At 39.0% G+C, this 12752-nt stretch overlaps 1 protein-coding gene across 4 annotated transcripts in view; it reads left to right on the top strand.

The window, feature by feature from the left end:
- The window catches only part of Gpd (glycerol-3-phosphate dehydrogenase), a 29320-nt gene extending 16568 nt beyond the window's left edge, over positions 1–12752 (top strand). The window contains 12 exon segments of one of the 4 annotated variants that reach the window (NM_001098365.2): positions 111–244; positions 1600–1757; positions 2411–2604; positions 3676–3870; positions 4419–4540; positions 5320–5456; positions 6683–6836; positions 7357–7545; positions 8379–8477; positions 9164–9262; positions 10487–10642; positions 11904–12750. In NM_001098365.2, coding sequence (NP_001091835.2) covers positions 111–244; positions 1600–1757; positions 2411–2604; positions 3676–3870; positions 4419–4540; positions 5320–5456; positions 6683–6836; positions 7357–7545; positions 8379–8477; positions 9164–9262; positions 10487–10621 — 1616 coding nt within the window. In that variant the 3' untranslated portion in view covers positions 10622–10642; positions 11904–12750. 4 annotated transcript variants of the gene reach the window in all.

The raw sequence follows: 12752 nt of genomic DNA on the forward strand, positions 1-12752 counted from the left end.
TACGTCCGTTCTTACATTTAGTAATTGCGATTTTAAATTATTTTCTTTCTAAAACTTAGCAACATTAAGTTTGTTCAGCGAAAATAAGACTTGTTGTAAAACTCTTTCAGGACAACAAGACGACGCTCGAATGAACTTAGCGATTGCACTGACGGCCGCCCGTCACGGCGCCACCATTGCTAACCACGTCAGCGTCACCAAACTATACAAGGTAGCCGGGAAACTGAGCGGAGCTAGACTGAAGGTTCGTTTATTTGCCTTTGTACGCAGACGAGCATATGGTCCATGTTTGGCGAGTGGTTACTCTCACTCATGGATGTTAGGGACTTTTTGGCGGGAACGCGAGGAGTGAAGTTGTGTGATTTGTTTTATTTTGTCTATTTAGTGTTCCTTGAGGTTTAAATTTGTAGTAACGGTGGTTTATTAATAATTGTTTAATATCTGTGAAAGTGCACAAATGTGGGAAAATGAAACAGAGCCGCTGGACGTATCTTCTCGGGATCCTCCAAAAAGTTCGCTAAAAAAATCGCAGTAAATGACCACCATTTTACTGAAATAATATTTCATGACATATCATCTCATCTCATTTCATTTAATTTCATCCCAGTTGATTAATGTCCCAAATTAATCATCTTCATTTCATTTCATTTAACTCCATATTATCATTTTTCATAAAAATATGAATCTAGATTAAAATAAGACATGACTTAAAGGTCATAATAACCTGGTCATAAAATCCCTTTAAAAAAAAATCATGGAATTTAGCAATCCCTACAGCTTACTGCTGAGTACTCGCCGCAAGCCTCATTTGAATAAGGGTGTTTTAAGCGCTCAGAAAAGTGCGTAGAGTTCATTCCAAAGCGGGATGGTGTGTGTCAAAAAAGATTGCTGGATTGTTTTTAATTTTTTTATTGCCTTTGTAGGCAGACGAGCATAAGGCCCATCTGATGGTGAGTGGTTACTGTCGTCCATGGACTTCAGCAATGCCAGGGGCAGAGCCAGGCCGCTGCCTACCCTGGAGTGATTCAATGTTTCTAGGTACATAATATAAACGAACTTGCTCAGATTTGCAATGCAATCCTTAAAAAAATATTTTAATCTGAAGAATAAGCCGCTTTACAATACTAGGTATGTTTACCTCATATCTCCAGGTAGGAGGCTGCATTCACTTCGTGTCCATGAAATTCAATAAAGGCATACTACTTATAGCTAACCGTGTAGCTGTTTCATCACAAAATTCTGGGGAGTACCCACAACATTACCTTTGATGATAAACTGACTTACAAATTCTTTAAGTAAGGTGTGGAAAGTGTGTATCACTCATATGACGGCCTCAGAAAACATTGTTCATTCGAAGTATTCGTCATCCGAACTAGGATGTTTATAAGCTTCTGTCTCTGTCTGTCGTGAATTCGTGATGGTAATCATCATCATGAGGATGGGACCAACGTCTAAAGATTGGAGTAGGTTAGGTACATATATGACATATTAGATCCTCAAAAATCGTAATGTTGCAATTATCTGTGGAGTCATCGTAGTCATTGAGATAAGATATGAGTCGTATGTTCATCTTCCCGTATCGACAAACAATATTTTCAGGACGAGTTATCCGGCAAGGAATGGGACGTGCAAGCAAAGTGCATTATCAACGCAACCGGCCCATTCACGGACAGCATCAGGAAAATGGACGATCCCAAAATCAAAGATATCTGCTGTCCATCTTCAGGAGTACATATTGTGTTACCCGGATATTACAGGTAAAAACGAATCAAACCTCGGTCACAGCAAATTTACTCAATGCATTGGAAGCATCGTTTGAACTCGCATGGTTACTGCTGAGGTGGCTGCTGCGAAACAGTCGTGCATTTTATTGAACGCAATCGTTGAACAAAGTACAGACTTTGACCTCATATCGAGAAGTAAGTGGCAGCTTGTCCGTTAGATGTTCTACAGATAAAGAGCTAAAAGCAAGATATCAAATTGTCTATATCATTGAAACTGATTTTGGTAAGGCAGTTTCAATAGCGCTGTCATATATGTAATATGTGAACGAGGATCGAAAAGATTCTTGAGGTTTTTTTATTTATTGCTTAGGTGTGTGGACGAGCTCACAGCCCACCTGGTGTTACGTGGTTACTGGAGCCAATATACATCTACAACGTAAATGCGCCACCCACCCTGAGATATAAGTTCTAAGGTCTCAGTATAGTAACAACGGCTGCCCCACCCTTCAAACCGAAACACATCACTAGTTCATGGCAGAAATAGGCGGGGTGGTGATACCTACCCGTGCGGACTCACAAGGCACTAGTACAGCTGATGTTTATAAGCCGCGGTGACTATTCAGACAGGCCATACTTTCACATACATTCGAAGGAAAATAACGTATACTCTAAATAAAATTCTCCAGTCCCGAACACATGGGCCTGCTAGACCCGGCAACATCCGACGGCCGCGTCATCTTCTTCTTGCCGTGGCTGAAGGGTACCATCGCCGGAACAACGGACCTGCCCTGCCAAGTCACCCACAACCCTAAACCCACTGAAGACGAAATCATGTTCATCCTTAGCGAAGTCAAGAACTATTTGAATCCGGACGTTGAAGGTGAATAATTTATTGTTTTTATTTTAAGGTAGTTTGAAATTTTTCTTTCGGTTTGCCACAGACCCAGTTAGAATTTTAGTTAGAATTTCTCAATATACAACAGTATTAATTAGGTTGAGATTTCTACAGGACGCGTAAGGGGTTTGTTTTTGTTCCATAGTATCTATCTATCTATCTCTTAGGCGTTTCCTTTTAGATTTCGCCAATGTCCATAGTATTTTATTTCCGTAACTCGCTATAACATTGACATTGCTTTTCGCGGAAACGTCATGTCTTATCCGTAAAATAAATTCATTAGTTTTATGTAGGTTTCATACTTCAGTGGTTTTATGTCGTTTTGTTTAATAGATTTATTGAAATACTTAGTCGTCAGTATAACCATAGAGCCGGTAACCTCTTCTAAGCCTCGATATTATTGGAGTTTACTCCTTAAGAATCGATTTACATATATAGGCCCGGGGTATGAAAATTATGGGGACCAAAATCGTACTAGCATGTCACACGAACTGCGTTATGCGCCTGATTGGCTCCTGATTGCGTGATGCGTGCGCGCGCCAATCAGGAGCCAACGCGCGGCCGCGTTATCGCAGGTGACGCCGGGCTGCTGCGCCGGCAGTCCGCCACAAAGCCTCGTACTGATCGCGCGTTTCTCTCATTATTGTATTTTCATATATTTGTTAGTCGTTTGTTTTGTGTCTCGTTAATTTGTTAATAATCTGTAGTGTATCGTGTTGTCGTAATATAGAACTATTTCTCGTATTGTTTCGTTTAATTTTTTATATCCAGTAAACTCCAGTCGTGCGTCGGAGCGGACACACACACTTTTTTTTTTTTTTCTTTTTTTGTTGCTTTCATTTAGTATAATTTATTGATCTGGTTAAGAAAGCGCTTGCTGGTAGTCTATACCATGTGGTTCATGCCGCCCATGACATGAAGGAAGGAGGAAAGTCACATACGGTCGGGATCCTCAGCAGTGAGGGAACGATGAAGAAGAGATAATTTATACTTGGAATAAATGTTTAGTATTAACAAAGTTGTTTATGACTCTATACTGAAGTTTCATGGTCACAGTCCGGCGCGGTGACGTTCTGTCCGCGTGGTCCGGGATCCGGCCGCTAGTGTCGGACCCGAACAAGCCGGACACGCAGTCCCTGGCGCGGAACCACATCGTGCACGTGTCGCCGTCCGGCCTCGTCACCATCGCGGGCGGCAAGTGGACCACGTATCGGTCCATGGCCGCCGAGACCATAGATGCCGCTGTGGAAAGTACGTATTAAGGACTGATTCACACAGAAACAGTTGTATATTTACAAATTTCTATTTATATATTTATGTTTTTCAAAGGTATTTTGAGTATGTTTTGTATATGATGGGTGGACGAGCTCACAGCCCACCCGGTCTTGAGTGGTTACTGGAGCCCATAGACATCTACAACGTAAATGCGCCATCCACCTTGAGATATAAGTTCTAGGGTCTAAGTATAGTTACAACGACTGCCCCACACTTCAAACCGAAACGCATTACTGCTTCACGGCAGAAATAGGCAGGGCGCACGGGTAGGTACCACCCTACCTAGGTACCTAAGAGGTCCTACCACCAGTAATTACGCAAATTCTAATTTTGCGGGTTTGATTTTTATTACACGATGGTATTCCTTCACGGTGGAAGTCAATTTGTTAAGTACTTAGATTGCTTAAGTTTCGTCACTTGATATGCGGACAGTGGCAATAAAAAAGTCGTGTCACGTATGTTCGCCACGTCATGTATGACGCGTTAAAACGCCTCTGTTTCAAAATCTGCTCCACTGATTTTAGGTGCAAATCTCAAACCAATCTTCAGGGACAGTCAGACTGATGGATTCTTAATAGAGGGAGCCCACGGATGGACTCCTACTATGTACATCAGATTGGTGCAAGATTTCGGATTGGAGATGGAAGTAAGTTAGCAAAATGGATTCCTTTCATTTATGAATTCACATTTTCTTCAATATTCTAGAAATTATTTACAGACAATTTTAAATATTAATAAAATGCTAAGGTTTTGTACAGGTTTTGGGCATTTTGTACAGGTCAATAGTATTTTTGTTGTGTGAAGCAAAATTAGATCAAACCAGTACATAAGTTTTGATTATTATTCTCAATAACCATTTAACACCAGCTCGATTGAAAATCTTGCCGTCATCATCACACGTGTATACACATACGGCACAAATCAAAAGGCCGTAAAATTTCTAGTGGATTCCGCTTGTCGAATACATTAAAAATACTTATACAAATACTCTCATTTTTATTGTATTCATTTTACCGTCTGCGGCAATGAAAACTGTAAAGTATTAAATACTTTGGAACTGGTGAAATAATGAAAAAGGCCTCGAACGAACGAAACCATAACGATCGTTTAAGTTGAGAATCCATTTTAATGGAAAATATTTACTATTCAAAGTCAAAACGAAACTGTAACAATCATTTAAGTTCAGAATCAATTTTAATGGAAAATATTTACTATTCAAGGTCGAAACAAAACTGTAACAATCTTTTAAGTTGAGAATCGATTTTAATGGAAAATATTTACTATTCAAGGTCGAAACGAAACTGTAACAATCGTTTAAGTTGAGAATCAATGTTAAACGAAAATATTTACTATTCAAGGTCGAAACGAAACTAACGATCGTTTAAGTTGAGAATCAATTTTAATAGAAAATATTTACTATTCAAGGTCGCCCAGCATTTGTCGAAGTCGTACGGGGACAGAGCGTTTGCTGTTGCCAAGATGGCGACCATGACCGGGAAGAGATGGCCAATCATCGGCAAGAAAATACACCCTGAGTTCCCGTATATAGACGCTGAGATTCGGTGAGCGATAATGGTGCTGTGATATTATATAGTTGAAATTAGGATCTCTTGTGAGTCCGCGCGGGTAGGTACCACCGCTCTGCCTATTTCTGCCGTGAAGCAGTATTGCGTTTCGGTTTGAAGGGTGGGGCAGCCGTTGTAACTGTACTGACCTTTAGAACTCATATCTCAAGCTAGGTGGCGGCATTTACGTTGTAGATGTTTATGGGCTCCAGTAACCGCTTAACACCAGGTGGGCCGTGAGCTCGTCCACCCACCTCAGCAATAAATATATACATATATATATATAATTAACGTGACGTCAACATTATGTATCCGCTGATATGAATATCAATTATGTATGCTGATCATTGTAGCAGCCACCCATTATTTGCGAAATCAGTTTTCTCAGTACTTCTCAAATAAAAAATAATATCAGACAGCGTGTTTTATAAAAAGAGCGAATACAATAATGACATATATAGATCTAGTGTCGACTATTATTACCTACACTATTATTGAAATAGTTCTTTCCACGATTTTTAGTTTTAATGAGTTCCCTATATTTTGGCGCTGCTGTACGTGCTATAATCATTGTATAATAAAGATTGAGGGTAGGATGTTAGGAGCAAAAAAATCTGTCTACCCTCTTACTAATTAATCGACAATTTTTTCACGAAACCTTAAGAGATGAGAAGAAAATTGGAGAATCATTAAAATTAGGTTCTCGAGTGGATACCGCGTAGCGGAAGATGTAACGTGGGATGCCACCTGGCTAGGTGGTGCGATGACCTCCGAACAGTGGCCGGCAAGAAGTGGGTGAGGAGAGCCGTAGACCCGGCTCAGTGGTGTGGATTGAGAGAGGCCTATGTCCAGCAGTGGACGACTGTGGGCTGTTGATGATGATGATGATGATTAAAATTAAAAATCTTTGTGAGAAACCGATAAATTTGTAGTGATATTATTATTATTATTTTTTTATATTTAGATGGGTGGGCGAGCTCACGGCCCACCTGGTGTTAAGTGGTTACTGGAACTCATAGACATCTACAACGTAAATACGCCACCCATCTTGATATATAAGTTCTAAGATCTCAGTATAGTTACAACGGCGGCCCCACCCTTCAAACCGAAACGCATTACTGCTTCACGGCAGAAATAGACAGGGTGGTGGTATCTACCCGCGCGGACTCACAAGAGGTCCTACCACCAGTAAGAATATTTAATAATAAAAATATTTTCCTCAGGTATGGAGTCCGTGAATATGCCTGTACAGCTATAGATATGATAGCTAGACGACTTCGTCTCGCCTTCCTCAACGTTCAAGCGGCCGCCGAAGCACTGCCCGTTGTCGTTGACATCATGGCCGAGGAACTCAACTGGAACGAGGCTGAAAGGAAGGTAAATAATCACGAAAGAATACCACTTAAAATCATCATCATCGTCGTCATCATGAAGAACTAAATCTGGCCACTTATATAGAAATGTTACAATTTAATAGTATTTTAATTCTGTTGCAAATCAGAGAAAAAGATTGACTCGGCCTAACTATGGGAAGGTTGTGCAGAAAATTTTCTAAATGTGATTGAAAAGCATAATAATGACACATTCAAACTATGAATAAATTTATATAAAATAAAGGTAGCATACGAATTTATACTATTAAATAAATCTACAGTGGTTTTTACGGATGTTCCGTTAAAACTACTGAACCATGCATCCGATTGACTTGAAATTTGGTATCCATGTAGAAAATACATGTACTTAAGGGATAGGCTAATATTAATATGAGTGTTGGACTCCCTAATAATAATGACAATAAATAATAATGTTAATTTTAAAAGCCCAGCGAAGCGGCCGCGTACGGCTAGTAAATTTATAAAATCATTTAATTTAAATTATGTTCGCACTAAATTTACAGCGTCAAATTAAAATGGCAAACGAATTCCTTGCAAACGAAATGGGCCAGATGGTGAACCGAGCTAGTCGCGACAAGATCCCCATCAACCTGAGCAAGGAGGAGATACAGACGTACATCAAACGCTTCCAGATCATAGACAAGGATCGGAAGGGATTCGTGTCTATTAACGACATTCGGAGGAGTCTTAAGGTAAAAAGTTTCGATAATTTATCGTGAACTAAGCAATAAAAGTTCTCAATTCACTCCCGGAACTTGCAGGGATTGTAATATTTTACACTGGTATTGGGCCACACGTATTGGTATCCTACCTATTACTGCCACGAGGCAGTCGTTCGTTCTGATTTAGGTGATACAATTTATATTGAATTAAAAATGTTCATGTATGTACTTATAATATACGCGGACCAATATATCTGGATTAAACAAAGGCTCACTGAACATCCGTGCGGTCCTAGGATTCTAGGACATAACGCAAATAAGTACTGCAGTCAATAGTAATACCGACCCGTTACAGGCAAGTAGTTCAAACCAGTCAAATTTACCCGCCTTTGCTACAGCATTGTTGCAAGTGATGCCAGTACCAGTAGCGAAGAAATTCAGGACTTAAAACAGACCGTTCCCGAAGTCGAAATGGAAATATTCACATAATAAACTATGTATAAACTGGTCGTATAAGTTTATATTTCGTAAAATCATAATTTAACAAAAACAGCCGTTAGCCGGGTTCCCACGAGGTCATTGACTCCACGCATCAGCTGTTTAGCAAAAACATTAGCAAATATGATATAAATTTTCGAATGTTCTTTATAATGATATCGCGTGCCTGAGAATCACCAACAATACTGACTATCTCGGTTTTTAGTTACATCTCGATTCCGCTCTGAGTATTACAAAATTTTAAGTAAAACCAGAGCCTATTTCAGTGGTAATACATCTTGCAAAATTGACAATATTCTTGAAAGGATCAAATGTCCTATTATTATTGTATTTCTAAACCCCTTTCACGGCTTGCTACATTTTAGAGTATGGGAGTGAAACCCAGCGACGCTGAAATAAGTGCGATTTTATCGGAAATAGACGTGACATACCACGGACAAATGGAAATACAGGATTACCTTCAGGTAGCGCTAGCTTGGTCGTAAAATAGGCTCTATGTTTTATGTGGGAAAAGGGCTAACGTGTGACCAGAGTTTCATCATGACATACCTACGTGTGTTGTTTACTACATTTGGTTGTTGGGAAGATTTGCTATTGTCAATCAAATGTAATGCTTAATTACGCGTAAATCAAGAAATACAAGTTTGTATGGAATAATTTGAGATGCGGCGTTTTTTATTTGCCAATAAATCCTAGCTTGGCCTAATAGAAACTTCTAGCTCCTATCTCGCTTGCTGAAACCTGGAAGTCTGGAATCGGCCAGGTATCACAGCTGTGCAAATTTATTGGTAAACTAATAGGTACAATTTACTGGTGGTAGGACCTCTTGTGAGTCCGTACGGGTAGGTACCACCACCCTGCCTATTTCTGCCGTGAAGCAGTAATGCGTTTCGGTTTGAAGGGTGAGGCAGCCACGCATTTACGTTGTAGATGTTTATGGGCTCCAGTAACCACTTAAAACCAAATGAGCTGTGAGCTCGTCCAGCCAACTAAGCAATAAATAAATATCAGAAAATTTTAATAGCAGAGCTGTTTCAGTCAGGCAATAATTATCGCGAACCACAATAAGGACGAGAAATGTTTCACTCTCAAATTGTTCCATAAAACTTTTACGATGTGGCGTCCGATGCTGAATGTGCTGTTCCCACAGAACTACGGCGAGGAAGTGACCGGCGAGCAGCTCCACGAGATCCTACGCGAGATCGACACAAACATGAACGGTCAAGTTGAACTCGACGAGTATCTACAGGTCTATGGCGCTTCCACAGATTCACAATACCGAACCAACTCTGTCAGATTAAAGGCCTTTATATTACAGGCATTACGCGTTGACTTATATCGTCTTCTCGCATTAAAACTGTATAATCTCAAAACTTACTAATTTTACATGAGAGTGTTTTAAAGGTTTAACATGTGATATTTTTAATATTAATCATCTTTGTAGTTCTCCAGTTAATCAACCAGTTACATTATTTGTCTTTTAAAGTAAGATAAAATATGTATTAATTTTGTTAATAGTCGAAACATACCTAGGTAAACTAAAACGTAACTACGCTCTTTTTATTTGGTATCACCAGTATTTATGAGAAAAATACTGGTGATACCAAATAATTCCGCATATTAACTCAATTTCGAATATTTTTGGAAATTGTACACTTTTAATGCGAAAAGACGATATTATGTCGGCGAGTTTGCACGTTTTTACAGCTTTTTTTGGGGATTAAATTGTATAATCATAGTTCAGCGTACTCAATGTTTCGGTTCATTGCTCAACTGTTATGAATATTTCTAAATTGCATATTTCAGGGTTTCGCACGGGTTTAACGGAACACTTCTGTCTTGCTATATCTGTCATTTTAATTGGAGACTGTAGAATGTATCATACTTTAAAATAGTCAATAACACTTGTTGATAATTATTCTCAAATTTCCTAATAGTTTGCTTCGGTTTTTAATGTGTACAGAACTTCAAATGTACGGTGTAGTTTGAAGATAATAAACATTCATTTAATTTATTTATTTAGTTAGAAGTACCTATCTGTTTATGTACTGAAACATATGTGCTTGTGTGTGTGTGTGCGTGAAGTTTATGTGTTTTGTGTTGTTCGTGGCACAAGTCTTTCTCGAATGACAATTTCACAAAATTGTACTTAGAGGTTTGTTCCCTGTCAGAGGCAGGGAACCATTACGACTCCTTCTACTTTGGACAATGCATCGAAGAAAGGAGAGAGAGAGAGAGAGAGAGCTAAAATTTTTGATTTGCGATATTGCGACACCGAATAATAATTCAGATATTCGCTTCAGATACGCAAAACGAACATACGGCCCATCTGATGATGAGTGATTACCATCAGCTTATGGACGACGAAGTAATTTCAGGGGAAGGAGTCAAGCCGCTGCCTAGTCAAGGTAGGCAGGTAGGTACTTTCGTTTCGATCTATTTACAAATGTTCATTTTACTCTATCACTCACAGATGATGTCGGCCATTAAATCTGGTCACGTGGCGTACTCGCGTTTCGCTCGAATGGCCGAGATGGAGGAGGAGCATCATGAAAGGGAAACCCTGAAAAAGAAGATCACCGTAGAGAGGAGCGGCGGTGGACTGTAAATGAATCTTTAGCGCACTTAGGTACGTTTTAGTTTCGGTCAAAAATTATGTTGCTGTATGTGGGTGAATAAGCGACGACCAAATGTGGTATTGTTACGCGCTGGGGTTTGGGATAAATAAAAACTCTACCGAAGTGTAAATTAACACTGTATTTATCACTTAGAACACTCACAGAACACCTTAAAATTCTTAATTCACTTCTTCCGCTTCGCTTCAAGTGATCCGTTGGCTGTTTCACTTCGTGTAGTTCCGATTACTAAGTAACTGCGTGCCATCTTTGCAACGCTTTTATAGTCGATACGATATCCCTAGAATTATCGAGAACACTCCTCAAAAGTCGAGTATTTTCGATGTTTGTTTCCGCTATCTGAGAATAGATGGCGTTGTACTTCTCGAGCGCTCTAGATATTACTAGAGCCTTTGATATTCATTTCGGCTATTCGGCGATAGATGGCGTTACTCTTACGTAACAGCGTAACAGTATTAGGCGATTTTTGTAGCCCGTGGACAGCAACGTAGACTTAATTGTATTGCAGAAATACTCTCCTATCCTTCAAAGCAAAATGCGTAACTGCTCCAGTGTAGAACGATGTGGTGCCTACTCGCACGGGTTCACAGTACGTCTGTGAGACAGTTTTACCTGAGCCTATCCCTATAATAATCAGACTATATGATGCACGCCAATTTTCCCAATTACTTTTTTTCATTTTTTTTTATTGCTGGACGAGATGTCTGGACATTCTGTCTGGTTTCGGTTTGAAGGGTGGGGCAGCCGTTGTAACTATACTGAGACCTTAGAACTCATCTCAAGGTGGGTGGCGGCATTTACGTTGTACATGTCTATTTTTTTTTTCTACCTAAACTGATAGCCTTGGGAGGCTATGTCAACGTAACTTAACAACTAGGTTAGCTCACGGGGCTCAAACCAGTCGACGTTGCTAACACTAACCCTAGCAAGAGCAATGCTTCGCAGAATCTACCACCGGAATGGAACGCAACCCACTGAGAAGATCCGACGAGAAACTCAGTGGGCTGTGTCTGTGAGTTAATTTACTCTCCGAGCCCGTCATTGCAAGCGACGGGTTCGATGAGAACGATGACCGGGGTTAAAGGCCAATGCCTTTTTTCCTACCCAAGTTGATAACCTTGAAGAGTTATGTCATCGTAACTTGACATTTAGGTGAGCTCACGGGGCTCTAACCTGAGGAGATAAAAGTAGCGTGACAAAGCGGAATAATTTACTTAGTTATGTAATTTATATGATTCTTTTATTTTATTTCAGATCATCGCACCGTTATGAACGCTTAACGTGATTTCACAAACAGCTTAGTATTATTATTTATTTGTCAATACGTAATAATAACCTTATGGTAGTTTTTTACGTCCTTTATTCTAGGTTCCTTGAAGAGATTGAACAAAGACATGAGTTTTTTTTGTTGTAAATTTGTACATGTTTTATTTTGTAACTTGCACTCACATTTACCAAAACGTGATTGCTTAGTGTGAGTTTTTTAAATTAATTTATTACTAGAATGTTTTTTGTTGTTGTTTTTTTTGTAAATAAAAGACATGTTAATTTTCGTTGGCGGAAAATGACAACGACTGTAGATAAGATGAACTCGATCCTATTCGATTATATTAAATTAAATTTACGATTCTTAAAACGCACTTTTTAGCCAAATTATTTATCACATTAGAAGAATTTCAATGTGACGTATGGTGTTTCAACCACAATTGAGCTTGATACTTATAAAAACATACACATTAAATCAGATAAGAAGTTAATGAATAATTTTAATGTAGATACTCCTTTCATGTACGCAAAATTGGAACGAGACTGCGAATTTTCGAAAACAAAATGCTTTATGTTATTAACAGAATTTATAATATACCCAAAAAAGCCACTGCTAACAGAAAAACGAAAGAAATTAGTGATTTCGTTCGTACAAACTGCCTTACTGACATTAAAAACATACACTTTAAGACAACATTGCACATTGTCTTTCTATGTCACTTTCTACTTCATGAATTTGACTAAATTATTTGTACCTTTTTTATAATAAATTATTTTTAACGCATGAAAATGAATCACATATGTAACGTGCAATAAATTAAATCATTAAAGAAATAA

Source organism: Bombyx mori, chromosome 4 (genome assembly GCF_030269925.1).
Source record: "Bombyx mori chromosome 4, ASM3026992v2".
Classification (NCBI taxonomy): Eukaryota; Metazoa; Arthropoda; class Insecta; order Lepidoptera; family Bombycidae; genus Bombyx; species Bombyx mori.